We start from the raw sequence: 17,167 nt of genomic DNA, 5'->3' as shown, positions 1-17,167 counted from the left end.
GCCTCAACAAAAAGTACAAAGTTCCAGGTCCTGGGAACAATAAGTACTGGCCACAGCCCTCAACAACACTGTCAACTTGAAATGTGTCAAATGAATGCTGTGAATACAAACAGGGCATGGTAGGTCTTCTCCTATATCTCTGATTGTACCTCACAACATTTTTTTTCATATAAATAATTTTTATATGTATTTTTTTTTGTTTTTAACATTTATTACCCTTCTTTTTGATACATTCATATTCTAATTACTTTTTATATGTCATGTTATTTTCTCTACTGTTTCCTTTGCATGCATTGTTATTACTTGTCTTGTACATACTCTTTCCTTGTTCTTTTATTTTATTATCGCTGTGTTACTATTTCTGCAATATAAATGAAGACTGATTGAATCACATTAATGTTGGGATATACCATATAAAGCATGCATTGCTTTTATCCTGCTTGTGTGTTTAATGAAACAGAAAAGCAGTAAGATGACCTGATCCTAGCACAACAGCTAGTATAGCAAAAACATTTCTGACTCACAGTTACAATAAAACCTTTGTTTTTGCCAGTTAAATACAGTTCAGATAAGGCTAATTCTATTTTGGTCATATGTGACTTATGATGCTGTCTGTAACAGGAAATTGTAATGATTTTTTTTCTTATAAACTCTGTGACACGTCAAACAGAAATAGTTTCTATTTTTGCATAAGCAAATAAGTCTACATCTATGTGTCAATATGTTTGGTGTTCAGAGTGTCTGATGCAACTCGAGCTGTCTCCAAGCGAAACACGCTGGTTTCAGTCCTCTGGAGATATTCAAGCGTGTTTCATCAGACACTATATACCCTGAGAGATCAGCTGCTCTGTGTCACCACGATTGTTCTTATCGACTCTGAGGTATTTAAAAGTGGTAAACATCCAATGGATTCACTCAGGGCGAGATAGAAATGAACGTGCTACATGTTGGTTTTATACTGAAATTTGAATGTGCTTGTCATACATATTTTATGTGCTACGCATGCATGGAATAGTACAATTTATAATTTTTTTTCCAATTTGAAAACAAAAAGATATGTACAGGGGAAAAAAGAGAACATTGTGATTTTTGAGTCTCTGTTTTAAGAATATATCATAGTCACATTAAAGTAGAGACAACAAAAATAAAATGCATCTAACTTTGGCCTTGTGCATTTGTTAAATAATCAAATGTGCATTTTCTTTTTACATGTAATTTGAATGCGAAGTGTTGTGAGCTGACTATCGTATAAATAGTGCAACTTGAATAAGACTATTTAAATGAACTCTGACAGAAAGATACACAACATACACAAAAGCTCAAATTAAATAAATGGGACTTGAATAAGTTGAGCAATATATGCACATTAGATAAAATCATATGTTAGATTTTGAACCTGATCCACACTGATAGTTATATCTGTGATAGTTATATTTGTCAAAGATTATGTAGAAGTAGGACAGGTGTATTCAGCAGAAGGGTACACACAAAGGGAAATTATCTTTTGTGTATAATCATTTGCAGGCTTAGAAATCTGTAACAGGTTTGTTTGGGGGAATTCAGTCTTTAAGAATTTTTTAAGCCATTTTCTCCTGTTTATGTTCAACCAAGCTGCACCACTTCTCTCCCAGTTGAGTATGCACATCAGTTTTTGTTTGAGGATTTGTCTTGTCCCTTGGCGCCGTGTGTTGGTTCGCCTCGAGCTGTAACACCATGGCAACTGGAAATGTGGGACATGTGAGAAGTCTCCAAAGAGAATTTTCTTTCTTTCTTTCTTTCTTTCTTTTTTTTAACCTGACTATTCTCCTCAATCAGCCCCCCCCAAAACATGCACCTCTTCACATGTGAGGACCTCCGGGACCAATGAAAGCCACCAACTTGTCTAGACTAAACTGTGGCAGCCTGAAGGGACCCACAAATTGGCTTCCATCTCTCAGGTGGAAAGGGACAGGTATGATGCAAGCGCAACAAGACATTAAGTCAGTCAGAGAACAAATCAACATAGAGTGGAAGAATTTGGTTTTTCTGATAAAGCATCTCACTCTAATTATTGACCAGGTTGCTTATTTAAACATGTCTGCTATATAACTCCTACTTGACCACTGCAGCAACAGTCGTTCTGTTCCATGCCACGACTCATGGTTCAGATCCACTGAAAGGTAAACTGCACAACATGATTAATGGCAAGAAGTAAAACAGTGTCCTTGAGGTAAAGGTTGACCTGATTTTAACTTTGGTCAGCTAAAGTAAACCATTAACTACATTAGGATTAGGTCAACAAACAGTAATTCTGTACTATAAAGCCTCTTTCATGGCATGTTTTGTCCATGTCTGGGATGGTTTACAATGCGGAGGGGCTTTCGATTTCATTCATTGCTTATTTTACTCTGTACTATAATTGACTCAGCTAAAAAGAACAATTAAAGACTTGGTGCTGTCCAAAGGATGCTATGAATTTTTGTTTGTCTTGCAGATAATGTTAAAGTGCATCCCAGCTCACGGGCTCCAATCTTTCATTTAGTCTTAACCCAAATGAATACTCTACTAAAATTCACATCGTTGTGAAAATAATGTGGGACAACAAATATGGCCAGTGGTTAATAAATTAACTACAGGCAACATAAAATAAGAGAAGAATTAAGTTAATTCAAAAATGTATTAATTCCTTGTGGTGATGTCATTTTTTTTTTTATTTAAATGGGTACAATACAATATAATTCCAAACAATAAAAACTGAAAACTTCACAAACTCAAGACTGCCAGATGCAGTAAGACCCATCACAGAGTGAAAATGTTTATATAAGGACAATAAAGCTTTTCTTGATCCTCCTGTTGTGTTTCTTTGTCACCAAACCCATGGTGATCACTTTTCACTGTCATTTCACCATCAATATGAATCCACAAAAACACGTAGACAAAATAATCACCCAATGTCATATAAGGTCGTCGTTTTTTTTTTTTTGTATTTTTTTTATCAGCCTCAGCTCATGGGAACGTCACAAGTTTTGAGCTCGTGTTTGCTGTGTATGTTCAGCTGGTCTTATTTACCTGAGCTCATATTAGCGCATGTTTTTTTTAAAGATGATACTCAAATGATAGCTATATATATATATATATATATGAAATATTTTCCAAAGTCGTTTTTTTTTTTTTAATCCAGTTGATTTATTAAAAATGGTGGCACAATAAATTAGGGGGAGAAAATAAAATCATATCCCTGGCCAAAGTAACCAATATTTATTTATTTATTTATTTATAGCAAAACCCTTAATGTAGAAAGAGCAAACTTAAAAATGTTTCAACCATGCATTGTATTAAGACATTTATAATTCTCTCATGGACCTCTGGCACTTTTGGCCTTTAATGAGCATCTCAAGGCCATTGTGTCTCCACAGACTGAGCTGTTAATTTAGGCCTCCAAATGCCTTTATACACAGAGCAGCACGAAAGTTATACCACTGAAACGATGTTGCAGTTTCAATTTTCAAGATTCGGTTTCTATGTGTTGAAATTTATACAATTGAAATTGTCCCTGTGAAGACGTGCAGTGGATTCTCAAAACATGTATAAGATGTGCGAGTCAAACAAGAGTGGAAATGCTCCTGATTTGACACACATTTCCAAACCGTTGTGGGTCACGGGGTGACGGGGTCAATCTGAGCAGACTGCGGATCAAAGTGGGGTATAACCTGAAGAGGTCGCCTGCCCATCACAGGCAGGACATGTACGCACGCATGCACGCTCTACAGAGATACACAGAAAGGCTTCCAGGACTGGACTTGAAACGGCTCAGATGAGAGCACTTACCACTGCATGAGCATTTCTCTATGTATTCAAGCGCCAGGTGTAAACAAGGTGATGGAACCTTGTGACGATTAGATGAAGTGAGCTGACTTTCAAATCAGTGAGTTACTATAGAAGAGCAGGCTCTATTTTCAAAGCAGGATCCAGGCTCTTAACATCTGTTGCACCATGCTGAGGATGTGCAGTTTCTCAGACATCAATGATGTGCAGGTGATAAAGGAACCTCTGCTCACACCAGCTTCATTGCATAAAAATGGGTTTATTACAAAGGCCACTATGGTTTGCCTGGGAGTCGACTTGGGAGTCAGAATGAGTCTCTCCCCGAATCCCAGCTCAAAGCTCCCTTATATAGCTTTGTATATAGTTCAGTATTCATGAGAACCTCCCATGGCATATGGTTTCCATCAGTAATGGGACCCCACTTCTGCAGGCACCAATTCCATCAATTCCCACGTGTAGGAGCCTGTGATACATAAACATTCCAGAACCATTTAAAGAGAAACATATGAGACACCATGGGAGTGTAAATGTTTTGCAAAACACACATATTGAACCATCTTCAATACCTTTCCAGCTTTGGGTCGCAGGATGCTGGGGTCAAGGAGGGGCTACCAAGTAACCGCAAATGCATGTTTTTGGAAAGTGGAGGAAACCGAAGCCTCCATATTAAAAAGCATACAGAGGGCGGAAACGCAAACTGTTGAGGAAAAATTCACATTAGCATGTTGAAAAAGACATGTATTCCTATGGCATATGTCATGTGCATGATAATGAGTTTCAAAGGACATCTCGTCATATCATGAATTATAGTGTGAGGTTGTCTGTTTATCCGTGGTAGAGCTGAACCTCCTGTGAGCCTTCTTAACAAACGTTTCCCCATGATCCGATCCCAAGTGGCGAGCTATAAAGACGTGTGTGAACAGGCACCAAAGCGTTTTCACTCAAACCACTTCCATCATGTGTTGCGAATGCGTCCCGGGATGGAGGCGTCGCAGGAGAATACATCCTATGTAAACATCATCAATGCGTGCGTGAGTTATACAGTCTTTCCAAAGAAATAATAGAAAAGAACATGAACGTCCGTGCCTGGAGGTCTGCAGGAACATGATCCTTATAGCGGCCTGGGCAGAGAATACTGTCCAGAGCAAGCTGGGTGACTCATAATTGCGCACAGAGATTTTTAGCAGAAGTGACTTAGAGGTAGCAATACAATCCAACGGGTAAATACAAGAAGACGAAGAGTTTGTATTATACGAGTTATGAGCTGCCCACACAGGGTACTATAAAGGAGGAACTCACAAGACATGATGTTAATAAGAGGCCTGGGACTGGCTCAGAGTTTGTGAAGAGGATCTGAGAGGAAACTCCATCTGCATCGAGCAGTGCTTATCTCCAGAGTCCCCTTTACTTCGGCTTTTTAAGATGCATTGGGGAAGATTGAGATTCGGCACATCCCAACATGAGCAAGCATAGGTGACGGTGGAAAGGAAAAACTCAGTTTTAACAGGAAGAAACCTGCAGAACCAGGCTCAGAGGTTCGTTTGGGGATATAAAGAGAGGGCAGAAATAGAGAGCAAGAAAACCAATTGTCCTAAATCCAATCGCTGCAGACTCCTCTGACACATCAACATTACAGAACCATTTAAGGAGTAGCATTTGTTCCATATGAGATGTACAGATATACAGATGTTTTCTGAGTCGCTTTTGCGTTTGGTGACGGAGACGCAAGATGCCAACTGACTGAACAAGCTCATCAAGAACATCAGTGATGTTCTTCAGCGTGGGGCACTGGAGGTTCAGATGGTGAATAAACTGTGTGCTATTGTGAAGAGCGACATGCACCCTCCACATGACGGTTCACAAAGCACAAGAGCAAGTCATTGTAAATGCACCACAGGAAGTCATGTGGCCACTTGTGGTCATCAGACTTTATAATGCTTCCATCTGAAAGCTATACACTCAATTAAAGCTGATAGTTTCAACAATCCTCTTTGCACAAAGCACTTTTATCTCATATCACTTTCCCCTGAGGTTATTCAAGTATTCAGGTCCTGATTTGAGCTAATGTGACGCATCTGCAGTTCCGTGGAACTTTTCTCACACACATACACCATGCTTGCACAATTACTCTTGACAAATTGCCCCCCCCCCCCCCCCCCCCCACACACACACACAAAAGATTGACAAGGCATTTCCGCTGTTGAAGAAAGAGGAAACTCTACATGGTTTTTCAGAACTGGAATGAAAACTGAGCAGAGCTGAGTTGCATCTTCATTTCAGTTTAGTTTGAGGATCCGGTCAATAAAAAAAAACCACCAGCGGGAAAACATCACGTGTTGAAAACAAGCCGTGGATTGACTGGAGGGTGTGACTCCGCCTATTGATCAAAGACCATCCTCCTCTTCTTCCTCCTCCTCCCTTTTGTCTTTCCTTCAGTTTGTTAACTTCTCTTAAAGCCTCGTGGACTTTGGCAGAGCCTCGCTTCATCAGGGGAATTGGTGCGCATCCGGATCGAGAGGAACAGAAAAAGAAACACAGAAAAAAAAAATCAGCCCCCCCCCCACTCCCTCTTATTTTTTTCTTTTCTTAAAAGTTGTGATGCATGTAATCTTCGTGGGAATCTTTTATTATCACAACAGCGAGGAGGTAAGAAAAACTTAAGTTTCCTGATCTCACGCGGTAATGATAAAGCAGGCGCACAAAAAAAAAAAAAAACAACAGAAAAACACGCGCAAAAGGTGGACTCCTGTCAGTCAACCTGAGAGTGTGAAAGTATCTCATACAAAGTCGCCTCATGCGCCCTCTCCTCTGCGCCGCACTGTGGTTTTGAGTTTGGACCCGCGGTTAATGAGTCTTTCGCAGCTCGTATGGAAATGAGTCACACCGTGATCGAAAGTACGCGTGAGTTTTATGTTCATATGATTTGCATCGCATCTAACCGGGGAGCACTTGCAAAGCTCTGTGTGCGTGCGTGTGTGCGTGCGCGCGCGCGCGTGTGTGTGCGCACGCGTGCGTGCTTGCTTTCCTATGTTTTAACGGCTGGAGGAGCGAGGAAAGAAAACTGGAAGACGCGAGTTTTGAAGTTCCGTTTTTTTTTTTTTTTTTTTTTTTAACTGGTGAATTTAAGAGCTCCGGGACGAAGCTGCCTCCTAGTGCCATGTGAACATACTGACATCTCCCAGCATTCTTGACCCGACTGTCTAATTGGCTGACAGATAAATGATTAACGACTGTGAGGCGCGCAGGAATTTAGTGTTTTCTTTTCTTCTTCTTTTTTAATCATTGTTATACACATCCCCTCTTTCTTTCTCACACTCCATCACCCTTGCTTCCCCCCAACACACACACACACACACACACACACACACACACACACACACACTTACTTACTTCTCGCATCAGCCCGTTCTGTACTTTAATCAAAGATAGTATTAGATAACCTGTGGCTGCGCTGCTGCCATCAGAACTGGATTATAAGCCTCAGTGGGATTTAGCAGTGAGAACTCCATGCATACGTTTCCACATGCAGCTGATTCACCATCACATTCTCAATTTGACAGCGAGTCGATAAATAAATAAATAAAGTCATCACATTTCAAGTGGATGTTAGAACAATAACACATACTCCGGCAGATCATTTTACAGTATCAGGCACACTTGCATGACACAAATGTGATCCAGTAAACTGGTTCCACTGTAAATTCAGATTTTATAGATCAGAAAATCTGGCGTTTTAGTTTAGTCGTGAATGTTGGTTCTTGATCTGCTCGCAGAAGGTCAAAAATGATTAAAACAAGTGAGTGGCGTCTAACTGCATGCAAACACAGGCTAAATACACAAACTCAATAAGCACTTCATATTTTTAAAGGCACCATGAGATGTATGTGATTGATAAAATAAGTGATTTGGAGTAATCTGAATTCAGATGAATACAATGAAAGCTCATATATATATAAATAAATAATGGACCAGAATCATAAAATAAAAGTATTTTACAAGTATTCAGATTGCACAAATGTATGAGAAAAGAACATTGTGGTAACAAGGTGAAGAAACATCAAGTCCATTCTGAGGCTTTGTCACAAGATGTAAATCAATGATAAGAAGTGCAAATTATTTCACACTTACGCCTCCTGTAGCACTCAAGTTGTGTAGTTTTCAAACACTCTGGTCCATTTTCAATGATGTGCATTTTAATATGTCACTAAACAAACTGGTAGGTCTGGTGGTGATTGATTCCAAATTTAAGTTGTCCCTACCCTTTCTCAGTCCTCTATGTTCTTTGCATGGACATTATTTCATAACTTATCCAAGCACAATCCTCATATTGTAACTTCTCTTCTACTTGGTGCATCTGTCTTCAGCTGTTCATGTGCATTAGCTGATGAGGGTGTGTGTGACATGTGTTATAAGCCACGAGATCCCTCAAGGTTGCAAAGATGCCGCAAGCTGGAGTTTATCCAATGGAGACTGTTGTGCATACTGGGGGGGTTCTCATGCGGTCCAATTTTGTTTATGAGGTGAGAAGAAAAATGAACCTTGTTTGAGTAGATATTAAGTGTCCCATTTGTTTTCATATTCTCAGGTCTGGAGGAAAATCAAGTGCACCATCATAAAGCAACCACACGATGGGCAGCGAATCCATGCAGACGATCACTGACCCGGCACTTCGGAGTAAGATCCCAATATTCAATGGGACGCTACCATCCACAGGACTGTCAAAACAAGCAAACATGTCTGATCTCCTGGATAAGCAGACGTTGAAATACAGCGGGTCAAGATTCACTCCCCCTTGGAGCCACTCAAAGACAACCCTGCATGATGGCAGAAGTCAGTTGAGTCACCTCTCTGGCACGATGGGACAAAACCACATCATTTACAAGCAAGACGGCACTTCTTCAGACGAAAGCCATTGTCATTCTTCCTCTATGCGACATGCACCATCTAAACTGGGCTTCATGTTGTACACTAAAAGTCCTGAGGTCAGCAGTCCTGCAGCTGCTGTGTCCGGAGGAATTAGAAAACCAAAAAGTGGATGTGAGAACTCACCTTCTCATTCTGAAAACTCTGTTTACTTAGCCATTCCAAAGCCAGTTTACAGACACGCCCACTGCTGTAATGAACTGGGCTGCATGATTGGACCAACATACAGTGCAGAACGCGGTAATCCCAGTTTACCAAACACTGTCTATGAGCACGAATGGATGCAAAGTGGTGCTCACTACACTGAATTATCCCCGATGCAGCGGAAAGCACAAGACTCTCTGCTGCGGCAAAGAGGTTTACAGCTTGCGCCCACTGAAAACATGCAGAAGAGGATCGCTTTGGAGCCGTACAGCCCAGGGAGAACGAGGACTTTGCCCACTATTATTGAACCATCATACAGTGGTTACCCCTGTGCCCCAACTCGTTCACTGTTTGGTTCTTTAAGTGAGCACGGCCAGTCGTTACAGAGTCCCCCCAGAGGCTACCCTGGCCTATACTCCTCCCATCCTACATATGAGCGTATGACCTCAGAGGTTTATCATTCTCCCATGTCCAAATATGGCCAGCTTGCACAGCACCCAGTGTTTTACTACCCTCAGGCCAATGTGGAGGGAGAGAACAGGGCGCAGTGTAAGGATAGTGGCAGTAAGAAAAGAGAAGATGTCCCCGTTATCCATAAACACCCAATCACACACTCTCAGGAACATTACATTGTGCCTCAGTCACTTCATGCTGAAATCCCTTTGCCGAGCACTGAAATGTTGCCAACCCATTCTTTTATGCCGGGCCTTGAGTATCCATGTTATGCAGTTCCAAGATTTCATTTAGATGCAAGACAAATCAGATCGCCCCTAAAAAGGCAACATGCATCGCCTAGTTTTGATGCCAGTTTCATAAATGATTCCCCATCCAGCCAGCACAGACATCTTTCCATGGCCACGGCGGGCAGTCCTCACAATAACACACCCATGACCGGCCTGCGTGTTGATCACTTTAACGGATCATCACCATTCCTACTTATGGACCAACCAAGTCCTACTAGACTTGTGAGCCAACCTGGTGTCTCACCAGCCAGCATTCAAATTGGCAGGTTTTTCTCTCCGCTCACTGGCATGCACTTGGACCCAGCTGTGTTTTCCCCTGCTGGCTTAAGCAGAGACAGATATGTGGACTACTCCTCTTGTGAAGCTTACCCAATACAGCCCAAAAGCCTCCCTGTTCCCTCAGCTGGGTGGAAGTCCCATACATCCGGCCACGATTCAGATCAAATCCAGACAGCTGGACCCAGTGATGCAAAGCTCCGAAAACTGTTTTCCCCTGTTGTTGACACCGTAAACAGACAAAGGGCCTCTGTGCCGCCTTCAGAAGCCACAGATCATAAACGTGACCTGAAAAGAAGTATTTCGCAAGTCACACCACCCATCAAAATAAAAGAAGAGGTTAAAGATATATATGAAGTGGAACTTGCCAAGAAACAAAATATGACAAATCTCCAATTAGGAAATATATCCAACTTTCCTCCTATGCCAGTTATTGACACAGTCTTCAGCTTGGCACCATACCTGCAGGCGTCTCGGAGGATATTTCCTAGTGGAATACCACAAAAACCCATCCACTCCCTTGACCAGCCTGAAGTCAGACCCATATTGGATGCTGAGGAAAAGACGCCTCATAAAGGCAAGCAGGATCGTGTTGCTGATATGGGTCCTGAAGAAATCCACTCGGATACTGTGATAAAAAAAGTCAAAAATATCAAAGTAGAAAAAGTCGAGCCATCTGATATAGATCACGCAGAAGAGACTCGTGTTCCTCACACCGATTACAGCGAAGTGATTATCAAAAAAGAGGTCAGTGACGGTGATCCCTCTGACAGTGAGGCCATGCTCCTGAAAAGGACACATGAATCTGATGAGCGAGACGTTGAACCACCATTAGCAGCTCATTATGAAACTTCAGAAGAAACCAAACCTGTCGTGTTGCCACTGGTGAACTCATCACGTCACGGTGATGCACAGTCCCTGTACAAACAGGCAAGCCATCAACATATAGCTGTCCAGGTGCCTCAGATCAAACTGGATTTCAAGAACATTCCTCCTCAGTGTCTTAAACTTAATAGGTACAACATTGTTCTTCGTGATGGTACTCTGTCTAGTTCTACTGTTTTACCATCAGCGAGGCCACCTGCACAGCCAACAGCTGAACCTGGACCAAAACTAGAGATTCACACACCAGTTCGCAAGCACTTTTTGGAGTTGCACCATTCTCTCTGCAAGCTACTATCCAAATCTGTGTCGGCTTCTTCAGAGACGGAGCTCAAGAATTGGTTGTCTCAGCTACAAGTAACTGATCCCAAGTCTCCCTCAACAAAAGTCCAGCAAGTGTCCTGCTTATTAGGGGTGAAGGCCAGAGAGGTGTGGATCAATGAGGAGATGAAGCTGGCCCTTCAGGAGGTCCTTCAGCGGTTGAGCGAGTACAACGCCCAGGGCCGCTGTCCTTTCCCGCACGTCTATCGGACAGGGGCCGTGTTTCTTCCCATGCTGGTGGTGAAGGAACTACTATTTCCAATGGTCCAGGGCAGTTTCATTGACCAGGTCCTGCAGGAGCACAAAGTGGGGCTGCGGCCCACCACGCTGTCTGAGGAGAAGATCCTCATCCAGCTTCATAAACGAGCCTGTTCCTCCAGACTCAGGAGGCTGATGTCCCTCAAACACCTGCCTGACATCTACGCCGACATGGTCAACATTTTGTACTACACCTCCGTATGCAAACATCTAGGTGAGTACATGCTGGCCACTGCAGAGGTCTATAAACACTGACAGGAACAATTTGGTCAAGAACACTTCATTTTCTACATTTAAGGTCCTGTACAGACAATGTATGAGTTATACTCGCATAACCTTAACATACTAATGCAAAACTAGAATACAGTGGGATTTTTTTTTTTTTTCTTCAAAATTTAATTTGAGCTTCCATATATTCTAGATTTCTTGCACAAGAACTGGAATATTTCAAGGCTTTAAAAAAAAAATCTTTATGCATTTACGGATAGTCTAATTTGTGACACAAATCAATTTGTTGGCACAGAGGAAATGCCATAAAGGTGCATATGCATCTTTATTTGGATGCTAAATTATTAAACACCCTTGTGTGCAGTTCTTCTCTGAACATTTCTCACTGTTTTATAGAGAAAAAAAACTTAAGCATTTGGTGAAGGAATACTGCAATGATTGGTATATATTACTAATATATGACCATTAATAGATAACAATAAGGTTTGAAAATTACACTTTTCATTTCATGGTGTCTTTAAAGCAAGTCAGACTCTTGTACACGTCTGGATTTGTTTGATAGTAGTTTGTCTTTCAGTCCCTGGCATAAGAGACCTTTCAAATTACAGGCGTTTGAATTAGTGTGTGAGTGCTAATAACCCTTCAAGGGGCAAAACTTGACACGTATTTGAGTTACACTGACAATAAACAAGTGTTTATGACTGTCAGGAATATGTTTCTACATTTTTAACAACAGTTCTCAGCATTGACAAAACATTTAGTTTTGCACAGTTAAGTTTTCAGACTACTGTGAATATATCAATAAAACTGACTGATTTAGTTGGTTTTTATGTGCTTCAAGTTAGATGTCAAGACTATCAGAATTTATAAGGATACAATGACTTCGTTTTTTAACCATGTGACACACAAACAGTTGCCTGAGCTTGCAAATTCATGGAAAACCCCTTTCGGTTCAACATGTTATTTAATGATTCTGCTCTAATTTATTATATTATGTTTCACATAGATTTTCTTCAAACAGCCTTTTTGCTCTGTATTGTGTGCATTTCTCCCCATTTTTGTGAAGGAAAATTCACAGCAGGACATAATTATTCAATATAAAATCAATTTTTTCACAGAACCAACTTCACCAGATGTCCAAAATCAAGTCCAGGTATATTTTCTTTTTTTTTTCTTTTATGTTGTCCCTCAAGCTTTCTATGCTTTGCTTTTTGTTCTGACTAGAATCCAGGCTCCCTTTCTGCTAACCCTCAATAAAGAATCACATGAAGCTGAATTACTGCATTCTGGTTGCTGTGGATGGCTAAAGGAAGTTGTGTTTGTGTGTGTGTGTGTGTGGGGGGGGGGCATCTGCTGGGCTGCTCTTAAAACACTGGGACTCTTCCTTGTGCATTTGTTACTGATGTAACCTTTAAGATTCTGAGGCAGGGTGGCAGAAGGCATCACCAGAGGAAGGAAGTGGGGGGTGAATACAATCGGTGGAAAGGAGGGTTTTTCAGAAGACGGTGATTCCTGACGCTTACATGTGACACTACACTGTGTGTGTGTGTGTGTGTGTGTGTGTGTGTGTGTGTGTGTGTGTGTGTGTGTGTGTGTGTGTGTGTGTGTGTGTGTGTGTGTGTGTCACACTATACATTGTCAGTGACAGTCCTATTTATGCAAACACTCACACAGTTGAAGCTTGGATGAAAGACAACACATTGTCTTCAATGCATTTCTTCGTCCCAGGACTATTTTTTGCTATTTCTGTTCTCCCTGTGAAAGGCTTTGATCTGAACTGCAAGACTCATTCATACAAATCAAACATGCTCAACGATTTCATCTTAAGTGATCAAAAATGTTTTTTTTTTTTTGGGGGGGGGGGCGCTTAAACCTTGTAGTAAATAAGTGCTTTGTCTATTTTCTGTAGTTCCAAAGGAGTCGTCTAATATTTAGTCAAAAAGAACAATAAAGATGATTGAAGACATTCTAAATGTGGCCTGATTTAATTTTTACTCCTTGCTGACTATTAGTTCACGCAAGGTTACAAGAACAGGATTTTAGCGTTTGAACATTTCACTGCTCCTCTCTGCAACACTGTTGTTTGATCCCGACCTGATCGCACCCCTGCTTAGCAGCTGACTTTTTTTTTTGCCTGTTTACTCCCACAATATCTTTTTATTTTCTTCTGCTGCTGCTCAAAGGGTGTTTCACGGTGGAGGATCATGCTGTCCAATTGCCACGTTGTAGCTGATAATAGAATACTTTCTCTCACTGCTCTTGTCTGCTGGATAGGTGGTTTGAGAACGTTCTTTTGTCATCCTGCATGTGGAAAGTGGACATTGTGGAGGCTGGTTGATGCTTTTAGGGATTATTTGTGAAGAAAGTGAATTAATTCTCTGTAATGTTTCCCTACTTATTCAGCAAATCTCTTTTGTCAGCTAATTGTAATTTCCATGCTCCCTCTGTGTTTCAGAGTCAGGTATGGAGTCAGACCGTCAAGAGCAAGATGTAGGCTGTGAAGCCTCCGACAGCTGTATGCCTGCTGTATTTTCAGACTCCCCTGCCTCGGCAGCGTCACCCAGTGAAACGCAACTGCAGTGGATTAAGAATAGAAGCAAAAGCAGAGTAAAGAGCAGTTCCAGGCGCATGTTTCTAGACAACAGTTTATCAGATGATGAGGAGGAAGAGGAGGAGGCAGCAGACATAGAACAGACTGTGACTGGAGGCGTTCTGGACTCGTTTCAAGAGGAATATCCAGGTGCTCATGAGTGCCAGGAGACTGAAAACGGGGAATCTGACCATACGGCTGCAGAGCAGGAGTCCTCGCACATTGCACAAAGCCCAGCTGCTGAAAACTCATGGACGTGTCCTTTAACATTCGACGACCTGCCTCACAGTGACAGAGAATCTGAGAAATTGTCAAGCATGTGGCCTGTCGATCAGCCCCCCAGTTTGGTCAGAACCAAGAAGCATCCGGGCATGATTCTCAAACTGAGGAGGATGCTCAGCGGAGGCTTCAACAGGAAAAAGGCACATTACCAAGCTGTGCCAGAGCTGGGGACATTTGCCGATCCCTCTCCGTTGCAGGCCGATAATGGGGAAGGAGTGATTGGCGAGACGACCGCCACAGTGACCCGCCGGTGGCAGAGATCAGAGGGCCTCCCTCACGACTTGAGACCCCTCGGCAGCTCTTCAAAAAGAAAACGCAGGTCACTGCTGAAGATCAAATACTGTCCCTACTTGTCTGCCTGCCACAGCGCCGAGCACAGGAGGCGATGGGTGCTGCGCTCGGCTGTCCAGAGGGCCCACAGGGCCATGAGGCTCCACTACCCAGACCTGGTAGGGAAGAGAATCCACCATCTGTATGAGGAGGATGACAAATCCGAGGTGTGGTACCGAGGAGAGGTGCTCCGTATCCACGAAGCTCACACCAACCCTCTGAAGACTATATTTGAGGTCCGGTATGACAGCGAGCCAGAGTGGAAGTACTACTTAGAACTGCTGATAGATTACAAAAAAGGCTGGCTCAAAATCGAAGACTAGGTTTTATGTTTGTAAACTGGTTGATGTCAGCATGGCCTGCTTCAGGAAGGACGGAATGTTTTTTTTTTAATGAGGTCACCTTAACATGTCTTTTCACTTGAGAACGGAGATTAAATTTGTATCTGATGTGTCTTAAGTTTTTATCGTCTTGGATGCAGAGTGGCTTCTATCGTTTGTCAAAATCAAATTTTGTGAGCAATGTGAAAAATGTGCCTTCGACAATTGAAAAGACACATCAGCAAACTCACTTAATATGAATGAAATTTAAGCACCCATTAAGTTAGGTATTTATATTTTTTACAATGTTTTTATCCATGTTTGTGTTGTTTGATATTTACAATGTGTGCGTATAGATTGGGATTTTTTTTAAAGAATAGTTAAATACGGTAGTTCACATGAAGGCAATGTTGGGAGAGTTTTTCTGTGAAGCAGTTGCAGGCACATTTACATAGGTTTACATAAATACAGAGCCAGTCTTGTGATTGTAGTAGAGTGATTTTGACCTTAAAGACTGGTTGGTGTTTATGCTTTTGTAACTAAAGCTGAGCCAAACTACATAAGAGGCTCAATATTTTCACATTAAGATGTACTGAATCACTGTGAACCTTCATACTGAACTTTGGATCATTTGAATTTTGTAAGACTTCATATGATTCAACCCTTAAGAGCATTATTCTCACAATTGTCTTAAATAAATGTGTGCATCACTGCTTTATTTTATTTCATGTTTGCCTCCAATTATCAGCAACTCCTCGGGACACAACATACATAAGTTTCCAAGCTTTCGAGATTCCTCCAGGCAGACAACCCCACCATTCATGAAACTTGTGTTTCGGCAGTTAATTTACGGGGGTTACGAATCATGTGATCTGCATGTTTGAGGTTTTATACCGGATGCTCGTTCTGATGCAATCTGAGCAGTTGTGAGCGAAGAGCCTTCACTCGTTGGATTTTTAAAAACTTGCTTACCTAATGTTTAGGTCACAACTGTCACATTAATTGTTTAGATTATGAATTTATTGAGCATCACTGTGGGTGCAAATAAAAACTGATTAGTTTCTTGAAATTCTACAATGTAACAAACATCAGAACATTAACTTTTTATCTTATTTTCACACCAAAAATTATTTTAGGTGTCAATTCAAACCTTTTACTCTATTCTGTGGCAACAAAGCTGGCTGAAACTTTATACTTAAACTACTCAATGCCAGCTATGTGGAATTGAGTGACACAATACACACTGGGGCTGTTTAATACAGTTTTAAACATCCCTGTGGCAATTTTTTTTTAAAGAAAAAAAAAAAATGCTTTCACAACAGAGGCTTGGGTTCGCCATCAAACAACCAGCCAGAACGATGTTTGCAACATTTTGCACTTTAATATTTTCTCCAAAACAGACATCTATTTTTCCCCACATTTTTACACTAAAAGGAAATAAAACACCTTTGATAGCATAAAGAAAAGATATGTAGAAAAGTATTAAAAGTTTTTGGATGCCTCAATTTAATGCAAGTAGCTGCGACCGTTACTTCAAATGTTAAATTGAAATGTTCATGAACTACTAGCAGACACGAATGAAAACAGAATGAGCCCTGGAGCGCATGTTAGCCTAGGATGATCACAGGTGTAGCTGGTGTTACTGCAAGAAAACCTAAGAGAAAATAGCCCATCTTTTATCCATTCACTTTGTGTCATCATCCGTTCGTTGACTTCAGACAAAATTAATTCAAAAGTGACATACAAACAACCACCTCCTCTTATCATACAATCTCCAAAGAAAGTTGGTGCAAAAAAAAACTGCTAACATTTTCATCTAAAATCAAAATTATTTAAAGTTACCAAATTAAGTCCACCCTATTCTGGAAGACACAGCTCAGCCAAGGTCTGTGGTACACTACATCGCAAAATACATAGCGCAGAAATGCATTATGGATGTTTTGGGTAATTAATATGCTTGAGATCAAACCTACTCTAATGACACACAGTACTCCCAAAAATGAGATTTCTCATGACATTTATTCAAATAAACAATACAGTTTATAATTTGCTAGGATAAAATAATA

The 17,167-nt window shown here is 41.2% G+C and overlaps 1 protein-coding gene across 1 annotated transcript; it reads left to right on the top strand.

Moving 5' to 3' along the window:
- The first annotated feature begins 11,457 nt into the window (after positions 1 to 11,457).
- Positions 11,458 to 15,813, top strand: cUnh15orf39 (chromosome Un C15orf39 homolog). The gene is made up of 3 exons (XM_080505234.1): positions 11,458 to 11,565; positions 12,698 to 12,732; positions 14,035 to 15,813. The coding sequence occupies exons 1-3, from the start codon at positions 11,552 to 11,554 to the stop codon at positions 15,102 to 15,104; spliced, it is 1,119 nt and encodes a 372-aa protein (XP_080361360.1). The 5' UTR covers positions 11,458 to 11,551; the 3' UTR covers positions 15,105 to 15,813.
- The last annotated feature ends 1,354 nt before the right edge of the window (positions 15,814 to 17,167 follow it).

The sequence above is a fragment of the Blennius ocellaris genome (assembly GCF_963422515.1).
Source record: "Blennius ocellaris genome assembly, chromosome: 11".
NCBI classification, from domain to species: domain Eukaryota; kingdom Metazoa; phylum Chordata; class Actinopteri; order Blenniiformes; family Blenniidae; genus Blennius; species Blennius ocellaris.
Note: the sequence above shows the minus strand (reverse complement) of the source record. Positions and strands in the feature narration are given on the sequence as shown.

Bases quoted from the DNA above. Each gene is read 5' to 3' on its own strand.
- cUnh15orf39 (XM_080505234.1), top strand. The intron at 12,733-14,034 runs GTATATTTTCTT...TCTGTGTTTCAG, and splicing joins ATGTCCAAAATCAAGTCCAG to AGTCAGGTATGGAGTCAGAC.